This window comes from Coregonus lavaretus (genome assembly GCF_964263955.1).
Source record: "Coregonus lavaretus genome assembly, chromosome: 25".
NCBI lineage: Eukaryota > Metazoa > Chordata > Actinopteri > Salmoniformes > Salmonidae > Coregonus > Coregonus lavaretus.
This window is the reverse complement of record NC_140012.1, coordinates 18,282,601-18,305,818: the sequence shown is the minus strand read 5'-3', so window position 1 is coordinate 18,305,818 and position 23,218 is coordinate 18,282,601. Positions and strand designations below refer to the sequence as shown.

Below are 23,218 nucleotides of genomic sequence, written 5' to 3'. Positions count from 1 at the left end.
TTCTCTCAACCAGCTTCATCTGGAATGCTTTTCCAACAGTCTTGAAGGAGTTCCCACATATGCTGAGCACTTGTTGGCTGCTTTTCCTTCACTCCGCCGTCCGATTCATCCCAAGCCATCTCAATTGGGTTGAGGTCGGGGGATTGTGGAGGCCAGGTCATCTGATGCACCACTCCATCACTCTCCTTCTTGGTAAAATAGCCCTTACACAGCCTGGACGTGTGTTGTGTCATTGTCCTGTTGAAAAACAAATGATAGTCCCACTAAGCCCAAACCAGATGGGACGGCGTATCGCTGCAGAATGCTGTGGTAGCCATGCTGGTTAAGTGTGCCTTGAATTCTAAATAAATCACAGACAGTGTCACCAGCAAAGCACCCCCACACCATAACACCTACTCCTCCATTCTTTACGGTGGGAACTACACATGCGGAGATCATCCGTTCACCCTCACGCGTCTCACAAAGACATGACTGTTTGAACCAAAAATCTCCAATTTGGACTCCAGACCAAATATCAAATTTCCACTGGTCTAATATCCATTGCTCGTGTTTCTTGGCCCAAGCAGGTCTCTTCTTCTTATTGGTGTCCTTCAGTAGTGGTTTCTTTGCAGCAATTCGACCATGAAGGCCTGATTCACACAGTCCCCTCTGAACAGGTGATGTTGAGATGTGTCTGTTACTTGAACTCTGTGAAGGAATTATTTGGGCTGCAATTTCTGAGGCTGGTAACTCTAATGAACTTATCCTCTGCAGCAGAGGTAACTCTGGTTCTTCCATTCCTGTGGCGGTCCTCATGAGAGCCAGTTTCATCATAGTGCTTGATCGTTTTTGCGACTGCACTTGAATAAACTTTAAAAGTTCTTGAAATGTTCCATATTGACTGACCTTCATGTCTTAAAGTAATGATGGACTGTCATTTCTCTTTGCTTATTTGAGCTGTTCTTGTCATAATATGGACTTGGTCTTTTACTAAATAGGGCTATCTTCTGTATACCCCCCCTACCTTGTCACAACACAACTGATTGGCTCAAACGCATTAAGAAGGAAATAAATTCCAAAAATTAACTTTTAAGAACCTGTTAATTCAAATCAAATCAAATGTTATTTGTCACATGCGCCGAATACAACAGGTGTAGACCTTACAGTGAAATGCTTACTTACAAGCCCTTAACCAACAATGCAGTTTTAAGAAAGAATACCAAAAAAAAATCACACAAGAAATACAATATAAAATAATACGAAATAAAAGTAACAAATAATTAAAGAGCAGCAGTAAAATAACAATAGCGAGGCTATATACAGGGGGTACCGGTAACGAGTCAATGTGCGTGGGCACCGGTTAGTCGAAGAACTTGAGGTAATATGTACATGTAGGTAGAGTTATTAAAGATAGATAATAAACAGAGAGTAGCAGCAGCGTAAAAGAGGGTGGTGGGGGGCAATGCAAATAGTTTGGGTAGCCATTTGATTAGATGTTCAGGAGCCTTATGGCTTGGGGGTAGAAGCTGTTTAGAAGCCTCTTGGACCTAGACTTGGCGCACCGGTACCGCTTGCCGTGCGGTAGCAGACAGAACAGCCTATGACTAGGGTGGCTGGAGTCTTTGACAATTTTTAGGGCCTTCCTCTGACACTGCCTGGTATAGAGGTCCTGGATGGCAGGAAGCTTGGCCCCAGGTGACTACCTCATGAAGCTGGTTGAGAGAATGCCAAGAGTGTGCAAAGCTGTCATCAATGCAAAGGGTGGCTATTTGAAGAATCTCAAATATAAAATATATTTTGATTTGTTTAACACTTTTTTGGTTACTAAATTATTCCAAATGTGTTATTTCATAGTGTTGATGTCTTCACTATTATTCTACAATGTAGAACATTTTAAAAAAGAAAGAAAGAAAAACGCTTGAATGAGTAGGTGTGTCCAAACATTTGACTAGTAGTGTATGTGGCAGGGTCTACAGACAGTCACGGAATACAAAGGGAAAGCCAGCCACGTCGCAGACACTGATGTCTTGCTCCCGGACAAGCTAAACACCTTCTTTGAGGATAACACAGTGCCCGCTCCAAAGGACTGTGGGCTCTCGTTCTCCGTGGCTGACGTGAGTAAGACATTTAATCGTGTTAATCCTCACAAGTCTGCCGGCATCCTTGGCCGCGTCCTCAGACCATGCGCAGACCAGCTGACTGGAGTGTTTGCGGACATATTCAATCTCTCCCTATCAAAGTCTGCTGTCCCCACTTGCTTCAAGATGTCCACCATTGTTCCTGTACCCAAGACAACAAAGGTAACTGAACTAAATGACTATCACCCCGTAACAATCACTTCTGTTATCATGAAGTGCTTTGAAAGGCTAGTCAAGGATCATATCACCTCCAACTTACCTGACACCCTAGACCCACTTACATTTGCATACCGCCCCAATAGATCCACAGACGATGCAATCGCCATCGCACTGCACACCGCCCTATCCCATCTAGACAAGAGGAATACGTATGTAAGAATGCTGTTCACTGACTATAGATCAGCCTTCAACACCATAGTACCCTCCAAGCTCATCATTAATCTGGGTGCCCTGGGTCTGAACCCCGCCCTGTGCAACTGGGTCCTGGACTTCCTGACGGGCTGCCCCCAGGTGGTGAAGATAGGAAACAACACCTCCACTACGCTGATCTTCAACACAGGGGCCCCAAAAGGGTGCATGCTCAGCCCCCTCCTGTACTCCCTGTTCACCCATGATCGCGTGGCCACGCACGCCTTCAACTCAATCATCAAGTTTGCAGACGACGCAACAGTAGTAGGCCTGATTAACAGTGACGAGACAGCCTACAGAGAAGAGGTGAGGGCTCTGGGAGTGTGGTGCCAGGAAAATAACCTCTCACTCAACGTAAAGAAAAAACAAAGGAGCTGATCGTGGACTTCAGGAGACAGCAGAAGGAACACGCCCCTGTCCACATCGACGGGACCGCTGTGGAGAAGGTGAAAAGCTTCAATTTCTCTGCGTACACATCACTGACCATCTGAAATGGTCCACCCACACAGACAGTGTGGTGAAGAAGGCGCAACATCGCCTCTTCAACCTCAGGAGGCTGAAGAAATTTGGCTTGCCCCTAAACTTTTACAAATGCACAAATAAGAGCATCCTGTCGAGCTGTATCACCGCCTGGTACGGTAACTGTTCCTCCCGCAACAGCAGGGCTCTCCAGAGGGTGGTGTGGTCTGCCCAACGCATCACCGGGGGCACACTGCCTGCCCTCCAGGACACCTAGAGCACCCGAAGTCACAGGAAGGCCAAAAAGATCATCAAGGACAATAACCACCTGAGCCACAGCCTGTTCACCCCGCTATCATCCAGAAGGCGAGGACAGTACAGGTGCATCAAAGCTGGGACCGAGAGACTGAAAAACAGCTTCTATCTCAAGGCCATCAGACTGTTAAATAGCCATCACTAGCCAGCTACCACTTGGTTACACAACCCTGCACATAGACATGGAATCACTAGTCACTTATAATGTTTACATACTGCTATAATGTTTACATTCTACTTTACAGTGCATTCAGAAAGTATTCAGACCCCTTTACTTTTTCCACATTTTGTTATGTTACAGCCTTATTCTAAAATGGATTAAATTGTATTTGTTCCTCAACAATCCACACACAATACCCCATAATGACAGAGCAAAAACAGGTTTTTAGACATTTTTGAAAATACATATATATATAAAAAGAATATTGAAATATCAAATTTACATAAGTATTCAGACCCTTTACTCAGTACTTTGTTGAAGCACCTTTGGTAGCAATTACAGCCTCGAGTCTTCTTGGGTATGAAGCTACAAGCTTGGCACACCTGTATTTGGGGAGTTTCTCCCATTCTTCTCTGCAGATCCTCTCAAGATCTGTCAGGTTGGATGGGGAGCGTCGCTGCACAGCTATTTTCAGGTCTCTCCAGAGGTGTTAGATCAGGTTCAAATCCGGGCTCTGGCTGGGCCACGCAAGGACATTCAGAGACTTGCTGTCTTGGGTGGGTTTTTTGGGGTCGTTGTCATGTTGGAATGTTAACCGTCGCCCCAGTCTGAGGTCCTGAGCGCTCTGGAGCAGGTTTTCATCAAGGATCTCTCTATACTTTGCTCCGTTCATCTTTCCCTCGATCCTGACTAGTCTCCCAGTCCATGCCACTGAAAAACATCCCCACGGCATGATGCTGCCACGATCATGCTTCACCAAAAGGATGGTGCCAGGTTTCCTCCAGACATGACGCTTGGCATTCAGGCCAAAGAGTTCAATCTTGGTTTCATCAGACCAGAGAATCTTGTTTCTCATGGTCTGAGAGTCCTTTAAGTGCCTTTTTACTGAGGAGTGGCTTCCGTCTGGCCACTCTACCACAAAGGCCTGATTGGTGGAGTACTGCAGAGAAGTTTGTCCTTCTGGAAGGTTCTCCTATCTCCACAGAGGAACTCTGGAGCTCTGTCAGAGTGACCATCTGGTTCTTTGTCACCTCCCTGGCCATGGCCCTTCTCCCCCAAATACACAGTTTTGCCGGGCGGCCAGCTCTAGGAAGAGTATTGGTGGTTCCAAACTTAATCTTTTTAAGAATGTGTTCTTGGGGACTTTCAATGCTGCAGAAATGTTTTGGTACCCTTCCCCAGATCTGTTCCTCGACACAATCCTGTCTTGGAGCCATACGGACAATTCCTTCGACCTCATGGCTTGGGTTTTGCTCTGAAATGCACTTCAACTGTGGGACCTTATATGGACAGGTGTGTGCCTTTCCAAATCAATTTGTAGAAACATCTCAAGGATGATCAATGGAAACAGGATGCGCCTGAGCTCAATTTCAAGTCTCATGGCAAAGGGTCTGAATACTTATGTAAATAAGATATTTCTGTTTTTAATTTTTAATACATTTGCAAACATTTCTAAAAACCTGTTTTTGCTTTGTCATTAAGGGGTGTTGTATGTAGAGTGATGAGGAAAAAAGTGAATTTAATCATTTTTAGAATAAGGCTGTAACATTGAAAAATGTGGAAAAAGGGAAGTGGTCTGAATACTTTCCAAATGCACTGTATATACTGTATTCTACTATATTTTAGTCAATGCCACTCCGATATTGCTCATCCTAATATTTGTATATTTCTTAATTCCTTTCTTTTACTTTTAGATTTGTGTGTATTGTTGTGAATTGTTAGATACTACTGCACTGTTGGAGCTAGGAACACAAGCCTTTCGCTACAGCAGCAATAACATCTGCTAAATATGTGTGTATGTGACCAATACACTTTGATTTGATTTGATTTGGGAAAAGATGGGAGGTTGGGACAAGCTTGGCAAGGGTGGGCAAGGGTGGGCAAGGGTGGGCAAGGATGGGAGGCAGGGACAAGCTTGGCTTGGGTGGGGTAAAACAGGGAGGCGGAGGTGGAGGTGGAGAGGGATGGATGGGTTTGGCTTGGGAGAGAGAGAAAGAAGCATTTAACTATACTACAATGTAATTGTATTTATTTTTGTTACTTGCAAACCTGCTGTAAAATGAATAAGAGTTCTGGACAGATTAGGAGAGGATATCGAGTCATTATTATTCCTTGTTTGTCATTATAGCTAAGATTCAATGGTGGTTATTGGTGAGAGTAGAGAGGGGCTCTATCCTATAGATCGGGACGGGGTGACACTTCTCTGAGCCTCCACTCATCTGAGCCTCCACTCATCTCACTTCAGTCTCTCGGTGGACCCACTCTCCCCAAGTAGAACCCCACCAGCCACTATATTTTAATTTAATTTACAAGGTAATACAAACTGACCACAATACTTAATTGGCAGTCTTTCTCTAATGTACGTATAATGACATAATCCACATACTTTTGTTACATCAGGAGAGGAGTTGGAGCTTAAAACTGTTCAATTTTTGTCTATCATTGAAGAACCAGATAAAACATTTTAGCAGACATGTCATATGAGGGTGGCGGGCATTTCATGGAATGGGAGAGTCATAGTATGAATACATAGTTATTATCTACATTACATATATAGAGCATGTGGGCTGAGCAAACTTTTAACAGAAAACACACAAAAAACATAAAGCAAAGTACTTCTTTGAACATTGAGGTGCATGTCATATGTCATATGAGGGTGGCGGGCATTTCATGGAATGTGTCACGGATTCTGCCGAGGCTGCTCCTCCTCCTTGTTCGGGCAGGCTTCGGCGTTCGTCGTCCCCGGAGTACTAGCTGCCACCGTTGAATGTTTCTATGTTTGATTGCTTTTGTCTGTCTATTGCACCTGTGTCCGTTTGTGTCTGATTATGTGTTCTATAAGTTGCCTGTTTTGTATTGGTTAGGTTGTGTGTTGTTTTTCGCATGTCAGCTAGTGCTGCGTGTTTGCTCTGTTTGTTGTTTTGGAGTTTACGCACAGTTTGCGTAATCGCTCGCCTCTGTGTGTTTTTGAGGTCGTTTATTGTATGTTTGCCTAGTGGTTAACTAGTAAACTTTGTTGGACTAAGCTTCGGTGTCCTGCGCCTGACTTCCACACCACACTTACCTCAGCCCTTGACAGAACAACACACCATTATGGAGTAAGCAGGAGCAGAGGCGGCACCCAAGTCGCTGGAGGATCGGATCAGCGACCAAGACACCATGATCCGGCAACTTGGTTACGGGAGAGGTTGGTTACGGGAGAGGTGCCCACGCCTTCGCACACCTTACCATCACCATCGGCCAGTCCTCCTCTCCCAGCACCGGAACCCAGTGGCATTCGGCTCTCGCTCCCGAGGGCATATGATGGTTCTGCAGCCGGGTGTCAGGGGTTCCTCCTGCAGGTGGAACTATACCTGGCCACCATACACCCGGTGCCCTCGGGATACGAGAGCGTCTCCGCCCTCATCTCCTGTCTATCCAGCAAGGCGTTGGAGTGGGCCAACGCTGAATGGAGGGGAATAGAAGCCGCTACCATCACCTACGCGGAGTTCTCCCGCCGCTTCAGGGCTGTGTTCGATCATCCACCTGAGGGGAAGGCGGCGGGGGAGCGTCTGTTCCACCTCCGACAGGGGAAGAGGAGTGCACAGGAGTTCGCCCTGGAGTTCCGGACTCTAGCGGCGGATGCGGGGTGGAATGAGAGGGCCCTCATCGACCATTACCGGTGTAGCCTACGAGAGGACGTTCGTCGTGAGCTGGACTGCAGGGACACCAACCTAGCCTTCGACCAGTTGGTGGACATTTCCATCCGTCTCGACACCCTGCTGGCTACCCGCGGACGTCCCGAGTGGGGGTCGTCCATTCCACCCTCCAGCACCTCCGAGCCGATTCCCATGGAGCTCGGGGGTGCTGGCGCTAGGGAGAGGAGGAGAGAGAACCCGAGGGGGGCCGTCCCCTGCACCAACTGTGGCCGTGGAGGACACACTGCGGCTAGGTGCTGGGGAGGGTCTCCTGGGAGAGGGGACAACAGGTCACGCACCGGGGAGTCATTTCAGGTGAGTAGGCGCCCCACTTACCCAGAGCTCTCTGTTGGTCACATGAGTATACCTGTGAGATTTCCACAGGTGGCACCTCATTCCCAGCATAAGGCGCTAGTAGATTCAGGCGCAGCTGGGAATTTTGTTGATCGTGAATTTTGTTATAGGCTAGGAATTCCCCTTCGGCCGGTAGAAGTCCCTTTTCCTGTTCATGCCCTAGAGAGCCGGCCGCTGGGGTCGGGGTTGATCAGAGAAGTCACAGCACCACTTAAGATGACGACACAGGGGGGTCATGAGGAGATCATTCAGTTTTATCTGATCGACTCTCCTGCATATCCCGTGGTGCTGGGGCTTCCCTGGTTAAGCGCCCATGATCCTACCATTTCGTGGCAGCTCAGCTGGTAGAGCACGGCGCTTGTAACGCCAAGGTAGTGGGTTCGAACCCTGGGACCACCCATACACAAATGTATGCACGCATGACTGTAAGTCGCTTTGGATAAAAGCGTCTGCTAAATGGCATATTATTATTATTATATTATTATGGAGTGGTCTGCCCAGTGTGTAGGGAAATGTCTAGGTGTTTCCTTAGGGGCGACTTCGGTGGAGAGTCCGAACCAAGTGCCCGCAATGCGCATTCCCCCTGAATATGAGGATTTAGCACTTGTGTTCAGCAAAACTAGGGCAACACGGCTACCACCTCATAGACAGGGGGATTGTGCGATAGATCTCCGAACAGGAGCGGCACTTCCGCGGAGCCGTGTGTATCCCCTGTCTCAAGAAGAGACAGTGGCTATGGAGACTTACATAGCCGAGTCCTTGGCACAGGGATACATCCGGTCCTCCACTTCCCCGGTTTCCTCGAGTTTCTTCTTTGTGAAGAAGAAGGACGGGGGTTTGCGCCCGTGTATTGATTACCGTAGTCTCAATCAGATCACGGTTAAGTACAGTTACCCTCTTCCTCTGATTGCGACTATGACGGAGTCATTACGCGGAGCGCGGTTCTTCACAAAGTTGGATCTCAGGAGCGCGTACAATCTGTTGCGCATTAGGGAGGGGGATGAATGGAAAACAGCATTTAGCACCACCTCGGGTCATTACGAGTATCTCGTCATGCCATACGGGTTAATGAATGCTCCTTCAGTCTTCCAATCCTTTGTTGACGAGATTTTCCGGGACATGCATGGGCAGGGTGTGGTAGTATACATTGACGACATCCTAGTGTACTCTTCTACCCGAGCCGAGCATGTAGCCCTGGTGCGCCGAGTATTGAGGAGGCTGTTGGAGCATGACTTGTATGTTAAGGCAGAGAAATGCCTGTTTTTCCAGGAGTCCATCTCCTTTTTGGGTTATCGATTGTCCGCGTCTGGTGTGAAGATAGAGGTTGACCATGTGTCGGCCGTGCGTAATTGGCAAACTCCAACCACTGTAAAAGAGGTGCAGCAGTTTTTGGGTTTTGCTAATTACTACTGGAGGTTTATCCGGGGCTTTGGACAGGTGGCAGCTCCCATTACATCCCTGCTAAAGGGGGGTCCGGTGCGTTTGCAGTGGTCAGCTGAAACGGACAGAGCATTTGTTAGACTGAAGAACCTGTTCACTTCGGCTCCGGTGCTGGCGCATCCGGACCCCGCTTTACCATTTCAAGTTGAGGTAGACGCGTCCGAGGCCGGTATTGGGGCAATCCTGTCGCAACGGTCCGGCACGCCACCCAAGCTCCGCCCCTGTGCGTTCTACTCTAAGAAGCTCAGCTCAGCGGAGCGTAATTATGATGTAGGGGACAGGGAGCTGTTGGCTGTAGTCCAGGCCCTAAAGGTGTGGAGGCAACACCCTTTCCTCATTCTGACTGACCACCGTAACCTGGAGTACATCCGGGCAGCTAGGAGATTGAACCCTCGTCAGGCTAGGTGGAACATGTTCCTGACCCGGTTTGTTTTTAAGATCACATACATCCCAGGGTCCCAGAATGGTAAGGCAGACGCCCTGTCCCGGCGGTATGACACAGAGGAGAGGTCCATCGAGCCTACTCCCATACTGCCGGAGTCTTGTCTGGTGGCTCCGGTTGTGTGGGAGGTCGATGCGGAGATCGAGCGGGCACTGCATACCGACCCTACTCCCCCAGAGTGTCCTGTGGGGCGGACGTACGTTCCGCTCGAGGTTCGTGACCGCCTTATTTATTGGGCTCATACATCACCCTCCTCTGGACATCCAGGTATTGACCGGTCAGTGCACTGCCTTAGTGTGAAATACTGGTGGCCAACGTTAGCTAGGGATGTGAGGGTTTATGTCTCCTCCTGCTCGGTGTGCGCCCAGTGTAAGGCGCCTAGACATTTGCCCAGGGGAAAGTTACATCCCCTGCCCGTTCCACAACGACCATGGTCCCACCTCTCGGTGGATTTTGTGACCGACCTTCCCCCCTCCCAGGGGAATACCACCATTTTGGACGTTGTGGATCGGTTTTCCAAGGCCTGTCGTCTCCTCCCAATGCCGGGTCTCCCTACTGCCCTACAGACCGCTGAGGCCCTATTTACCCACGTGTTCCGGCACTATGGGGTCCCCGAGGATATTGTGTCTGACCGAGGTCCCCAGTTCACCTCCAGAGTCTGGTGGGCGTTCATGGAACGCTTGGGGGTCTCGGTGAGCCTTACCTCGGGGTACCACCCAGAGAGCAATGGGCAGGTTGAACGAGTCAACCAGGATGTGGGTAGGTTTCTGAGGTCCTATTGCCAGGGCCGGCCGGAGGAGTGGTCTAGGTATATCCCCTGGGCAGAGATGGCCCAGAACTCTCTCCGCCACTCCTCCACCAATTTAACACCTTTCCAGTGTATTTTAGGGTATCAGCCGGTCCTGGCACCATGGCACGAGAGCCAGATCAAGGCCCCTGCGGTGGATGAGTGGATTCAGCGCTCGGAGGAGACGTGGGACGCTGCACATGTCCATCTGCAGCGGGCCATCAGTCGACAAAAGGCGAGCGCCGATCGCCACTGCAGTGAGGGACCAGTATACGCACCGGGAGATCGAGTCTGGCTCTCGACTCGAAACCTGCCCCTCCGCCTGCCCTGCCGGAAGCTGGGTCGGCGGTTTGTGGGGCCCTTTAAAGTCCTGAGAAGATTGAACGAGGTGTGTTACAGGTTACAACTGCCTATTGATTACAAGAATATTAACCCCTCGTTCCATGTGTCTCTTCTCAGGCTGGTGGTAGCTGGCCCACTCCAAGAAGATGAGATAGGAGAGACCCCTCCGCCCCCTTTGGACATCGAGGGGGCCCCGGCGTACAGGGTCCGGACCATCTTGGACTCGAGGCGCCGGATGAGTGGTCTCCAGTATCTCGTGGAGTGGGAGGGGTACGGTCAAGAGGAACGGTGCTGGTTGCCTAGGAGGGACATCCTAGATCCATCCCTCCTGACTGAGTTCCACCGTGGGCATCCCACGCGCCCGGGTCCGCGTCCTCCTGGCAGGCCCCGAGGCCGGGGTCGGCGCACGGCTGGAGCTGCGCGTCAAGGGGGGGTACTGTCACGGATTCTGCCGAGGCTGCTCCTCCTCCTTGTTCGGGCAGGCTTCGGCGTTCGTCGTCCCCGGAGTACTAGCTGCCACCGTTGAATGTTTCTATGTTTGATTGCTTTTGTCTGTCTATTGCACCTGTGTCCGTTTGTGTCTGATTATGTGTTCTATAAGTTGCCTGTTTTGTATTGGTTAGGTTGTGTGTTGTTTTTCGCATGTCAGCTAGTGCTGCGTGTTTGCTCTGTTTGTTGTTTTGGAGTTTACGCACAGTTTGCGTAATCGCTCGCCTCTGTGTGTTTTTGAGATCGTTTATTGTATGTTTGCCTAGTGGTTAACTAGTAAACTTTGTTGGACTAAGCTTCGGTGGCCTGCGCCTGACTTACACACCACACTTACCTCAGCCCTTGACAGAATGGGAGAGTCATAGTGTGAATACATAGTTATTATCTACATTACATATATAGAGCATGTGGGCTGAGCAGACTTTTAACAGAAAACACACAAAAAACATAAAGCAAAGTACTTCTGTTATATTAAAACCAGGAGAATGTGGAGAGTCCCCTGCTGATTACAGACCGAAATTGTGACAATAAAATAATAACAAAGCTTATAAGCAATATAATGGCAAAAGTCTTCCAGACTTGATACATCTCAAACAGGGACGTCCGGAGTTGGGGCCGTCCATTCCATCCCCCAGCACTTCCGAGCCGAGCCCTATGGAGCTCGGGGGTGCTGGTGCTAGGGAGACTAGGAGAGAGACCAGGAGAGAGGCCATCCTCTGCACCAACTGTGGCCGCAGAGGACACACTGCGGGTCGGTGCTGGGGAGGGTCTCCTAGGAATCGAGGCAGTAGGCAGCGCACTGATGAGTCATTCCAGGTGAGTAAGCACCCAACTCACCCAGAGCTCTCTGTTGTACATATGTGTATTAAAGTTGTGTTTCCCGAGGTTTCTCCTCACTCCCAGCATAAGGCGCTAGTAGATTCAGGTGCAGCTGGGAATTTTATCGATCGCCGTTTCACGTATAAGTTAGGGATTCCTATTGTACCAGTTTATGTGCCCTTCCCCATCCATGCCCTAGATATCCGCCCTTTGGGGTCGGGATTGATTAGGGAGGTCACAGCGCCACTTAAGATGAAGACGCAGGAGGGCCATGAGGAGATTATACGGTTGTATTTGATTGACTCTCCTGCGTTTCCCGTGGTGTTGGGGCTTCCCTGGTTAACATCTCATGACCCCAACATTTCATGGCAACAGAGGGCTCTCAAGGGATGGTCTGATCAGTGTGTCGGGCAGTGTGTAGGTGTTTCCGTAGGGGCAACGATGGTGGAAAGTCCGAACCAAATTCCCACCATGCACATTCCTCCTGAGTATGCCGATTTGGCACTCGCCTTCTGACCGCATACACGTCGCGTGACAGTATAGCTTTTCAGAATTCATCGATAAATTGGTCCACATGGAAAACTAAAGGCATAGAAACCAAAAAGCTATTTTAGACTGACCAATGTAGATACTTTCGAATACATGCAACTTAAAAGTTTAATATCAAGAAATGTTGATTTTAAATATTTTGGATATCAGAGCAGTCTTGAGGGAATCCTATTTGAGTCAGAAAAGGATATTAATATGATAAGATATACAAAACCTTTGCAGACAGCCTATCCAACTGACAATCTCTTAGAAAAAAATATTAACTATTGGAACCAAGACTTTAAAAAACTGATATTGGCACAAGATGGAGGGAATGTTGGAACATAACTAACGAAATTACATTTAACGAAAATGTAAGCTTAATCCACTATAAACTAATGCATAGCATTTATTGCACAAGATACAACATTCACAATTTCTACAGCACAAAGGCATAATCATGTCTTAAGATTAAAACTAACAATGCCTCAATAGTCCATGCCTTCTGGGAATGCTATAAAGTCCAAAAGTTATGGGTGTAGTTAGAAAGTTGTCTGTCAGAAGTATTACAATGTAAATATCCTTTCAATCACTCTGTCTGAATATTTCAAGACATGGCATATGACGGTGCAGTGAGATACCCAATTGGTTGGACGATACATTTCTCGTCAATCATCTTGAAAAAACATATACTTAAAAACTGGAAATCAACCAATCCTCCATCGTTAACACAATGTAAAGGTCAAATGCTTTATTATCTAAATGTTGAAAGTGTGTGGGCGACAGAGAGAAACAAAATGGTGCAGTTTGAGGCCATGTGGTGGAGAGTGACGCAGGCGCTGGAGATGGGGGTGTGAACAGGTGGGTCTGGGCAGGGGGGATTTTGTGGATGTTTGTGTGAGTCTGTATGTTGTCATTTGTGTGTGGATGTTTTGTATTGTTAAAAAATAAATAATAATAATAATAATGTTACAAAAGAATGAATGTTGAAGTCTTGATCATTGCATCATACTATCATTAAACATCCAAATTAGCTACCTGTATATATCATTCAATACTGTCAAACAAGTAAAGAGAGTAATATTAGACTGCAGTTTACACAAACAGAAAGTGTAAGCCATACTGGTGCACATTCATGTCAATAGCTGCTTACATACAGTTTTTTTTACTGTTCCACTCTATGACCATTATTATGATTACCATGTGTTTCTGGATAGACCAGAGCTATTTTCCATGGAGCCCTGGCTGGGTTACGGTAGGTGTTTATGAGTGTTTATCACGCTGTTATGTGAGTATTCTTCTCTCTTGTTAGGAGATACTGATGTTAGCAGGTGTACCAGTCCCTCAACACAACATCTGGATACACCACTGTCTACTGAACACAACCAACAGATATGACTCATAGCCCGGGAAACACAAAGGCACGCACGTATGCGCGCGGACACAAACACACAAACACACACACAAATCGCAAGCATATACGACTGCGGTGATCGAACACACACACACACCAAAGAAAGCATATAATAACACATGCAAGCACGCCCACACACACACACCAATAGCCAGAATATATACGATCACACACACACACACACGCACTCTGTCTTCCTCCCCCCTCTATATCGTACCCTCTTGATCATTTGATTGATACATGCACAACCTGACAAAAGACATTCAGCTCCTTTCCTCTTTTTTTTTGTCTTTCATCTTCCTTTCATCATTCCGTGTTTAGTGATGGATAGATCAGGGAGAGAGGATAAAGGACAAAAAAAGGAACCAGAAATAGGTGGCTGAGACTGAATAGCAGGGTCCTTTTAAACACACCAAAGACATCATCAACGATATGCCTCCTCATCATTATCTACATCATCAGGGCCATTGATAATCAAGCGCAATTGAACCCTTTTATCTGTGAATAGGATCACACACACACACAGAAACACACACACTTCCCTCCCCACCTGCAGGTACCGTAGTGGTTAGTGAGGCGAGCCAGCGGGGAAAAATCTGATTCTGGCGGGAAATAAGTTGGCAACCGGAGGGTTGATCGCATCAAATCCTAGATGCCATTGTCTGCCGTTGTGCCCTTGAGAACTTAACCTCCCACAACAACTGCTCCCGGTCGCCCAGTGTGGCAGCCCTCCGCACCTCTCCAAAACCTGTATATGTAACTACAGTTGAAGTCGGAAGTTTACATACACCTTAGCCAAATACATTTAAACTCAGTTTTTCACAATTCCTGACATTTCATCCTAGTAAAGATTCCCTGTCTTAGGTCAGTTAGGATCACCACTTTATTTTAAGAATGTGAAACGTCAGAATAATAGTAGAGAGAATGATTTATTTAAGCTTTTATTTCTTTCATCACATTCCCAGTGGTCAGAAGTTTACATACACTCAATTAGTATTTGGTAGCATTGCCTTTAAATTGTTTAACTTGGGTCAAACGTTTCGGGTAGCCTTCCACAAGCTTCCCACAATAAGTTGGGTGAATTTTGGCCCATTCCTCCTAACAGAGCTGGTGTAACTGAGTCAGGTTTGTAGGCCTCCTTGCTCGCACACGCTTTTTCAGTTCTGCCCACACATTTTCTATAGGATTGAGGATGGTGTTCTTCGGCTTGCAAGTACCCCCTTTTTCCTTCAAACATGACGATGGTCATTATGGCCAAACAGTTCTATTTTTGTTTCATCAGACCAGAGGACATTTATCCAAAAAGTACGATCTGTGTCCCCATGTACAGTTGCAAACCGTAGTCTGGCTTTTTTATGGCGGTTTTGGATCAGTGGCTTCTTCCTTGCTGAGCGGCCTTTCAGGTTATGTCGATATAGGACTCGTTTTACTGTGGATATAGATACTTTTGTACCTGTTTCCTCCAGCATCTTCACAAGGTCCTTTGCTGTTGTTCTGGGATTGATTTGCACTTTTCGCACCAAAGTACGTTCATCTCTAGGAGACAGAACGCGTCTCCTTCCTGAGCAGTATGACGGCTGCGTGGACCCATGGTGTTTATACTTGCGTACTATTGTTTGTACAGATGAACGTGGTACCTTCAGGCATTTGGAAATTGCTCCCAAGGATGAACCAGACTTGTGGAGGTCTACCATTTTTTTTCTGAGGTCTTGGCTGATTTCTTTTGATATTCCCATGATGTCAAGCAAAGAGGCACTGAGTTTGAAGGTAGGCCTTTAAATACATCCACCTCCAATTGACTCAAATTATGTCAATTAGCCTATCAGAAGTTTCTAAAGCCATTACATTTTCCAAGCTGTTTAAAGGCATAGTCAACTTTGTGTATGTAAACTTCTGACCCACTGGAATTGTGATACAGTGAATTATAAGTGAAATAATCTGTCTGTAAACAATTGTTGGAAAAATGACTTGTGTCATGCACAAAGTAGATGTCCTAACCGACTTGCAACAACTATAGTTTGTTAACAAGAAATTTGTGGAGTGGTTGAAAAACAAGTTTTATTGACTCCAACCTAAGTGTATGTAAACTTCCGACTTCAACTGTATGTGTATGTGTGTCTTTCGGAGGGGTTGGGTTAAAAGTGAAAGTACAATTTTGGTTGGACCTTCGGTTGGGTGCAATTGACCAATAAAGTTATCTTAATCTTAATCTGTTGTAAGAGACCCTACGCATGAGTTTCGTTGTAGCGTTAACAAAGACCAGGGACTATAGAGTAGATCAGCCTAGATATGAACAGGGTGGATCAGAAGAGTTTTATCTACTTCATGTTGTTTTCTATTCAGTGTCCAGTTTCATTCTTGCCAAACTTGTCATGTCTTCTTGACAGACAGACAGACGTCAGAGGGTGGAGATCTCTATTACTGTGTGTCTTATAAAGAAAGCTGTCTCTCAACACTTTGGCTTTCAGCTGTTTTGTCTCATAGAGCTGCATGTATATTCTAGCTGCCTCTCTACACTGTCTTAGACATAGGCCTGTTAGCTGTCTCTGTACACACTCTTAGAAAAAAGCCAAAAGGCTTATTCGGCTGTCCCCATAGGAGAACCCTTTTTGGTTCCATGTAGAACCCTTTTTGGTTCCAAGTATAACTATTTTGTGTTCCATGTAGAACCCTTTGGGGGAAAAGTTCTACATGGAACCCAATAGGGTTCTACCTGGAACCAATATGGTTCTTCAAAGGGTTCTCCTATGGGGACAGCCGGAGAACCCTTTTAGGTTCTAGATAGCACCATTTTTTTTAAGACAAAGGCCTTTGAGATGTCTCAAAGCAATACCTTAGCTTTAAGAGCCAGGGCTGATTGTGTGTCAGTGAGTGACTCATCTCTCAGAGTCTTTAACAAGCTGTCAATTAGACCCTGTTAAAGAAGAGACAAGGGTTATCTATACTCTAATTACAGATAGAGCCAGATACTCACTCACAGACCGCGAGTGTGAGATGGAGAGAGGGAGGATAGAAAAAGAAAGAGAGAGAGCGGGATAGAGGGAAGGAGAAAAAGAAAGGGAGAGAGATAGAGTGGAGAAGAGAAAGAGAAAAAGAGAGGGGATAGTGAGAGAGAGAGAGAGAGAGAGAGAGAGAGAGAGAGAGAGAGAGAGAGAGAGAGAGAGAGAGAGAGAGAGAGAGAGAGAGAGAGAGAGAGAGAGAGAGAGAGAGAGAGAGAGAGAGAGAGAGAAAGCGAGCGAGCGAGCGGGGGAGGAGAGAGGGGGAGAAAGAGAGAGAGAGAAAGAAACATAGAGTGGAAGAGAGACGGAGAAAGAAGGGGACAGATAGAGAGGGAGTAGAGATAGGGAGAGTGTAATAGATGAGAGAGTGACAGGGGCAGCAGGGAGTCTCTACCTCCTAAAGGGTCTAATTAAGTGTTTAATAGAGTGGCAGAGCTCTGAGAGACCGCTGGCTGACTGTGTCACACACACACACGCGCACACACAAGCACATAGACAGACACACACACACACACACACACACACTCACTGCCATCAGCCCAGCATTGTGCTACCTGCCATCACATCATCTGTCTCCGAGGATCTTACCTCGGAAGCGAGGCCATTCCCCAAACTGTTCAATAAAATGTCATATTGCATTCTGTCTTTGTTGTTCATTCAGTTAAGCCTGTACTCAGTTGAACTAAAGTACTGACTTCTGTCAGTAGGCTACAGCTTCATATAGACACCAGATTATGACTGATGTAATTCCACTCAATCAATCACTGTCTCTCAATAGCTCCATCATGTCTTTTTGTTTGATGCCTTTCTATCTAAAACATTGACTCAACAACAGCCCAACCCCTGCTCAGGTAATTATTCACATTCCCACTATTTCACAGTGTTATCATCGTACTGCTACATATTCCCAGCATTGTTGTCAGTAATATTCCTGTGCACATACATTTGAATTCCAATGTTAGCTCTGTTACTGTTAGCCCAAATGGGAAGCCCACTGTGGTCAGTTCTTCCAGTGCTATTATTTAAAATACCATAAACATGGATACCCCCTCAGTTTTCAAAGCATGTAGAGGGCTTGGGCTGTTACACATAAACGTGCAAAGCTTGATGTCAAAGATGGACCTTCTTGATGTCTGGGTATATGACACGAACCCTGATATTCTGGTTCTCACAGAGACCTGGCTCAATGGTTTAATCATGGATAAGGACATTGAAATTGCTGACTACAACATTTTCAGGTGTGATATACTGAAAAAAGGGGGAGGGGTAGCTACTATATGTGAAATCAACACTTGTGGCATCATGTTCTCTAAGTGTCATGATCCCCAAAAAGTTTGCATTATTTATCATACATTTAGCCCTATGCCAACATATGCATTTGTTTGTAGCAGGGATCCACCCACTCGCTGCCTAAGCAAGTTCTGTCTGGTACTGGCATCATTACTGAACAAAGAGAGATAAGTGATGCATTTAATCAGGGGGAAGGTTTTACTAAGCTAACATATGGAATTATTTTAAGATGGTCATACCATGGATCATTTAGCTATTTTATTTAGAATTTTAGGATCCCTTTAGGTCTAAAAAATGTATGAAATTTTTTTTGGGATAAAATATTGAATTTGGCCTTTACTACTATAGCCCATAGAAACGCATTGAATAACTCATTTATAAATGACAAAAAAGACAGTCAACAAATAAATCATAAGGAATTAGGAAATGTATATATATATTTTTACAGATATTGAACCCCTTATATTTGTTGGCACAAAACTACCTCCATACATCCATTCATTTGTATGGGTTACCTTCAGACGAGTCCCGTGACACTTGTGTGGGTCGTAGAGCAAAACGGAGAAAACCATTGTGTTTGTGAGAGTCTCATTCGTTAGTAGGCCAAATCGTTTGGACACTTCAGACGTTTTCGTGAGAAGACCGATTTTTGGGATGTCTCATGGTCTGACATACCATCATGGCCATCTAACTATCCCCAGCTTCCAATTGGCTCATTCATCCCCCATCCTGTCCCCTGTAAGTATTCCCCAGGTCGTTGCTGTAAATGAGAACGTGTTCTCAGTCAACTTACCTGGTAAAATAGGGTAAAAAAATTAAATAATAATTGACGAATATCTCTAGCTTAAACGTATGGATTTTGATGGGGATTTTTATTATGTTACTTAGATTGACGCATGGGTATGTCATTAGACTCTTAAGGACTATTTGAAATAAATAATGGTTTAACTGACCCTGCTCAGACAGACGACTGCGCTCCTTTAGTTGGCTCTATGGAAACCCTGTCAACTATTAGTGAACCATTATTTTAATTTGTTCCATTTTAATTTTGTGATGTACTAAATGCCTTGCTCAAGACTGATGTAAAAAAATAAATCCACTGGGGCTGATTTGCTTGACCCCTTCTTGCTGCAGCTTTCTGCTCCACTTAATCACTGACACAATTTTTGACTTAACGATTGGCTTTGGTGCTATCAATAAGGTCTGGAAGGCTGCCCATGTTCTCCCCCTTTACAAAGGTGGTGACCCTTGTGACATTAATAATTATCGCTCTTTCTTGCCTAGCAAACATTTTTGAATCCTTGATTAATGCTCAGCAAAGACCAGGGCAGAGCAACATCTCGGGAGCATCACTGCTTTTAAACAATGTGGTAAATTGTTTGGTTAGGAAGAAACACTGTGCTGCTCTATTCATTGATTTGTCTAATGCGTTCGACCACTCTTTACTGATTCAAAGGTTGTCTGAAATTGACCTGGATCATGCGCTATGTAATTGGTATAAAAACTACCTGACAGACAGGACATAATGTGTATTTTCTGATTGCGTTAAGCCAAGGTTTCCTTGATATTTTACGAAAGGTGTCCCACAGGGGACGATTTTAGGTCCTGTACTTTTTACTCTCTATATAAATATTGGTCTATCTGTAAAGAATTGTAGCATACACCTGTATGCAGATGACACTATTGTGTATGCTATTGCCCCCATGGATGACCAGGCTTTTTCGGAGCTGCAATCTGCCTTTGTGGCTTTGCAGAAAGCCTTTGCTTGAACTGAAATTGATACTTAATGCAGATAAAACCAAGTACATTAAGTTTTCTTATAAATATCTGGGGATCTGGATTGACGTAAAGTTATCTTTTAAAAAGCATATGGATGAGTTAGTTAAGAAGTTGGGAATAAAAATGGGCCTCTTCTTTAGAAACAGATCACACCATTTATATGAATGCAGCTGCCACTACACTGAAACCATTAGCTGCAGTTTATCACAACGCGCTTAGCTTTATTACAGGTGACAGGTTCAGTACACATCATTGCATCCTATATCAGAAAGTGGGCTGGCCCTCTCTTAAATCTTGTAGATCGATCCACTAATCTCTTTTTGTTTATAAAGCCCTCTTCCACAAACTTCCACCGTATCTTACTTATATTAAATTAAATTAAATTAAATTACAGATACACGAGTCACCAGACCCGATCACAGGGATGGCTTAAGGCGTCCGCATGCTTCCCATCCGAAACAGTTCGGAACAGTTCGTGCATATATTATGACGACATTTTGTGAATTTTTTCTTTGTTTTGGTCTTCATAAGGTGGTGACCCTTGTGACCTTAATAATGATCACTCTATTTCTAAACTTTCTTGCCTAGCAAAACATTTGGAATCCTTGATTAATGCTCAGCTAATATATTTCTTTACTTCAAAATCGATTCTAAATGTGCATCAGTCGGGCTTCAGACCAGGGCAGAGCACCATCTCGGGAGCATCACTGGTTTTAAACTATGTGGTAAATTGTTTGAATAGGAAGAAACACTGTGCTGCTCTATTCATTGACTTGTCTAAAGTGTTCGACCACTCTTTACTAATTCCCTGCTAAAACTGAACATCAGACTAGACATGGGCACGTGAGTGAGAGAGAGAGGGAGTATGTGTGTGTGTGTGTTTTTGTGTGAGTGAATGTGTCTGCACTGTATGTGTGTGAGTGCTACTGTTGATACTATAAATACAGGGTGTTGATGACAGGTGTTAGCGCCTCACATCTCTTGGGTGAGGGGAAAGGAGGGGAGGGGAGGGGAGGAAAAGGGGAAGGGGAAGGAAGGAGTGATGAGAGAGAGAGATGAGAGGGAGGTATAGTAGGGGAAAGTGGGAAGATAAGTTTGAGGAGGGGTGAGGGATGAGTTAGGGACAAGAGGAGGGAAAAAGTGAAGATTAAGAAGAGAGGGTGAGGACAGGGTGAGGTTCAGCGGAAACTGTAGTGATCAGGCTACTTCAACAATTACAGAACCAGAAGTGATCTGATGATCGATGATCTCTCTACACTCTAAGCATCAAGCTCAATGTGTCTGTCTGAACGCATTACTGTGAGACACTGTGCACATCATCACGGTAGAATGTGTCTGTATTTATCTGTATAGGATGACTGATTGAGGTATAGATCACTCTCATCTTTCTCATCTCTGTCTAATTCTCAGAATTATTTCCTGCTTGTTTCCTAGCAGAACAACTCTTTCCAAGCTATTATCTGATAAAGGTTGATGGAGATGAGGTAGAAGACATACTTCTATTTCCCATCCCTGCTCTGTGCTGCATGTTTAGACAGAACTCACACATTTACTTACAGACTGGTGTTAAACAGCATGTCTGTAGTGGTGTTGTGGTGTTGCATTGCTGTCTGTAGGTGTTTGAGTTGGTACCCTGTACAGCAGAGTATCAAATCTTACCCTACGAGGTCCGGACTGCTGCTGTTTTCTGTTCTACCTGATAATTAATTGCACCCACCTGGTGTCCCAGGTCTAAATCAGTCCCTGATTTGAGGGAAAGACCGAAAAAAAGCAGTGGAACTCCCTTCAAGGTCCAGAGTTGAGTTTGAGGGCTATACAGTATAGGTGATTTGTCTCACATTATGTGGTACCTAGAGGAGTGTTAGTACTACATTATGTGTTATGCTAGGGTTAGTTGTGATTTGTGTGGTAGTTTGAGTATAGATACAGTATTATGTGTTGTCTTACCTTGTGAGGTATGACGACGGTAGATCCTCCGCTGATGCCAACGATGGGCAGAGCTGTCTGAGTCGACAGGAAGTCTAGGATCTGAGCCACTTCTGCCAACTGCTTTTATTAGGTCCAGGAGATAGTCAAATACATACACACAACATATAGATTAACTTTTACCACCTCCTCTGCCATCTCATATCTATCCCGTTTTTTCAATATCCCCAAAGGACAGAGGTCAGTATCTGAGCTAACCTTCCGCCTTGGTTAACATGATTGATTGATTGATTGATTGATCGATTGACTGACCTGAGGTCCAGCTCCTGATCCCACATCGTCCTCGAACACGACCCCATGCAGTTTCTCTGTCGCCATAGTTTCACAGAGACTCGTCAGCAGGGCACGAGGGTTGGTGTCGTTAACCAGAACAGTGACCGGGTTCACTTCTAAGAAGAAGAAGAAGAAGAAGAAGAAGAAGAAGAAAGAATGTTGCACTCCAAAGTGAACATTGTAAAGAGCACATAAGTATTAATGTAAAGAACATACAGTGGCAAAACTGGTATAGGTTCATACCTAGGGGAAGATCAGCGAAGTTCTCTCTGCTCAAATGACCCCTGACCTCATTCTGGTAAGCAGAGCCACAGAACACCACCGCCACGTTAATAGAAGGATGAGGGATGAGAGGCCGAGAGAGGAGGGGAGGAGGGGAGGAGAGGAAGATGAGGAAGAGGAGGAAAAGAGGAGGAGATTGCGGAGAAGGAGGTGGCTGTCCTGGAGGAACAGCCATGTCAGCGCCTTACTGCCTAGAGAGGAGTAAAGATAGAAAGAGGGGGAAGAGGAGGAGAGAAAGAGATATGGAGAGGGGGAGGAGGTGAAAGTGGGACAGAGGGTTCAAAGAGAGGGGGTAGAGGGGGTTGGAGAGGGAGAGAAATGGAGAGCACTAGTCAGACATGCAAGCAGCTTTTGTCAAATGACAATTGATGTGTCGTTCCACGAAACGAGTCCCTTTTGCGTCCCTTTGATATTTTAAGAAGAAATTGTGCACCAATTTAGGTTTTTAAAAGCCTGTTATATTAAATGAAGTGCCCTAAAATATAGACCACATGGACAATTCAATAAATCAGATTTCTTTATATGAATAAACACTAGCTAATGTCCCTCTGTGCGCTCTCTGTGAGTTGTCTGAAGATTTTTACCCACTTAACCCCATATTTTTCACCATAATTGTAAAGCCCTGGTTATTTTGTTGCTTTGACAGTCTTTTCTGAGAATTATAATTGATTTAATGTGATTAGTGATTCATAAAAAAATTATAATAACAAAAACTCATTTTCAGGTCAACCCTGTTACGTGAACTGAACTCTCATTTTAATATGGTGAAACTATTCCTTTAAAAAAAGTATTATTATAATTTACATTGAACATCTAATAGTAAATTCATAGTGTAAAAGCAGGTGAGTTGGTTGTACT

The 23,218-nt window shown here is 45.4% G+C and overlaps 1 protein-coding gene across 1 annotated transcript in view; it reads right to left on the bottom strand.

The window, feature by feature from the left end:
* The window catches only part of LOC311100554 (glutamate receptor ionotropic, NMDA 2C-like), a gene marked incomplete at both ends in the record, with an annotated part of 63,749 nt that extends 41,214 nt beyond the window's left edge, over nt 1-22,535 (bottom strand). Inside the window, 3 exons of the mRNA XM_084141460.1 lie at nt 21,767-21,865; nt 22,058-22,194; nt 22,322-22,535. Coding sequence (XP_083997586.1) covers nt 21,767-21,865; nt 22,058-22,194; nt 22,322-22,535 — 450 coding nt within the window. The remainder of the gene's footprint in view (nt 1-21,766; nt 21,866-22,057; nt 22,195-22,321) is intronic.
* Between the last annotated feature and the right edge of the window lie 683 nt (nt 22,536-23,218).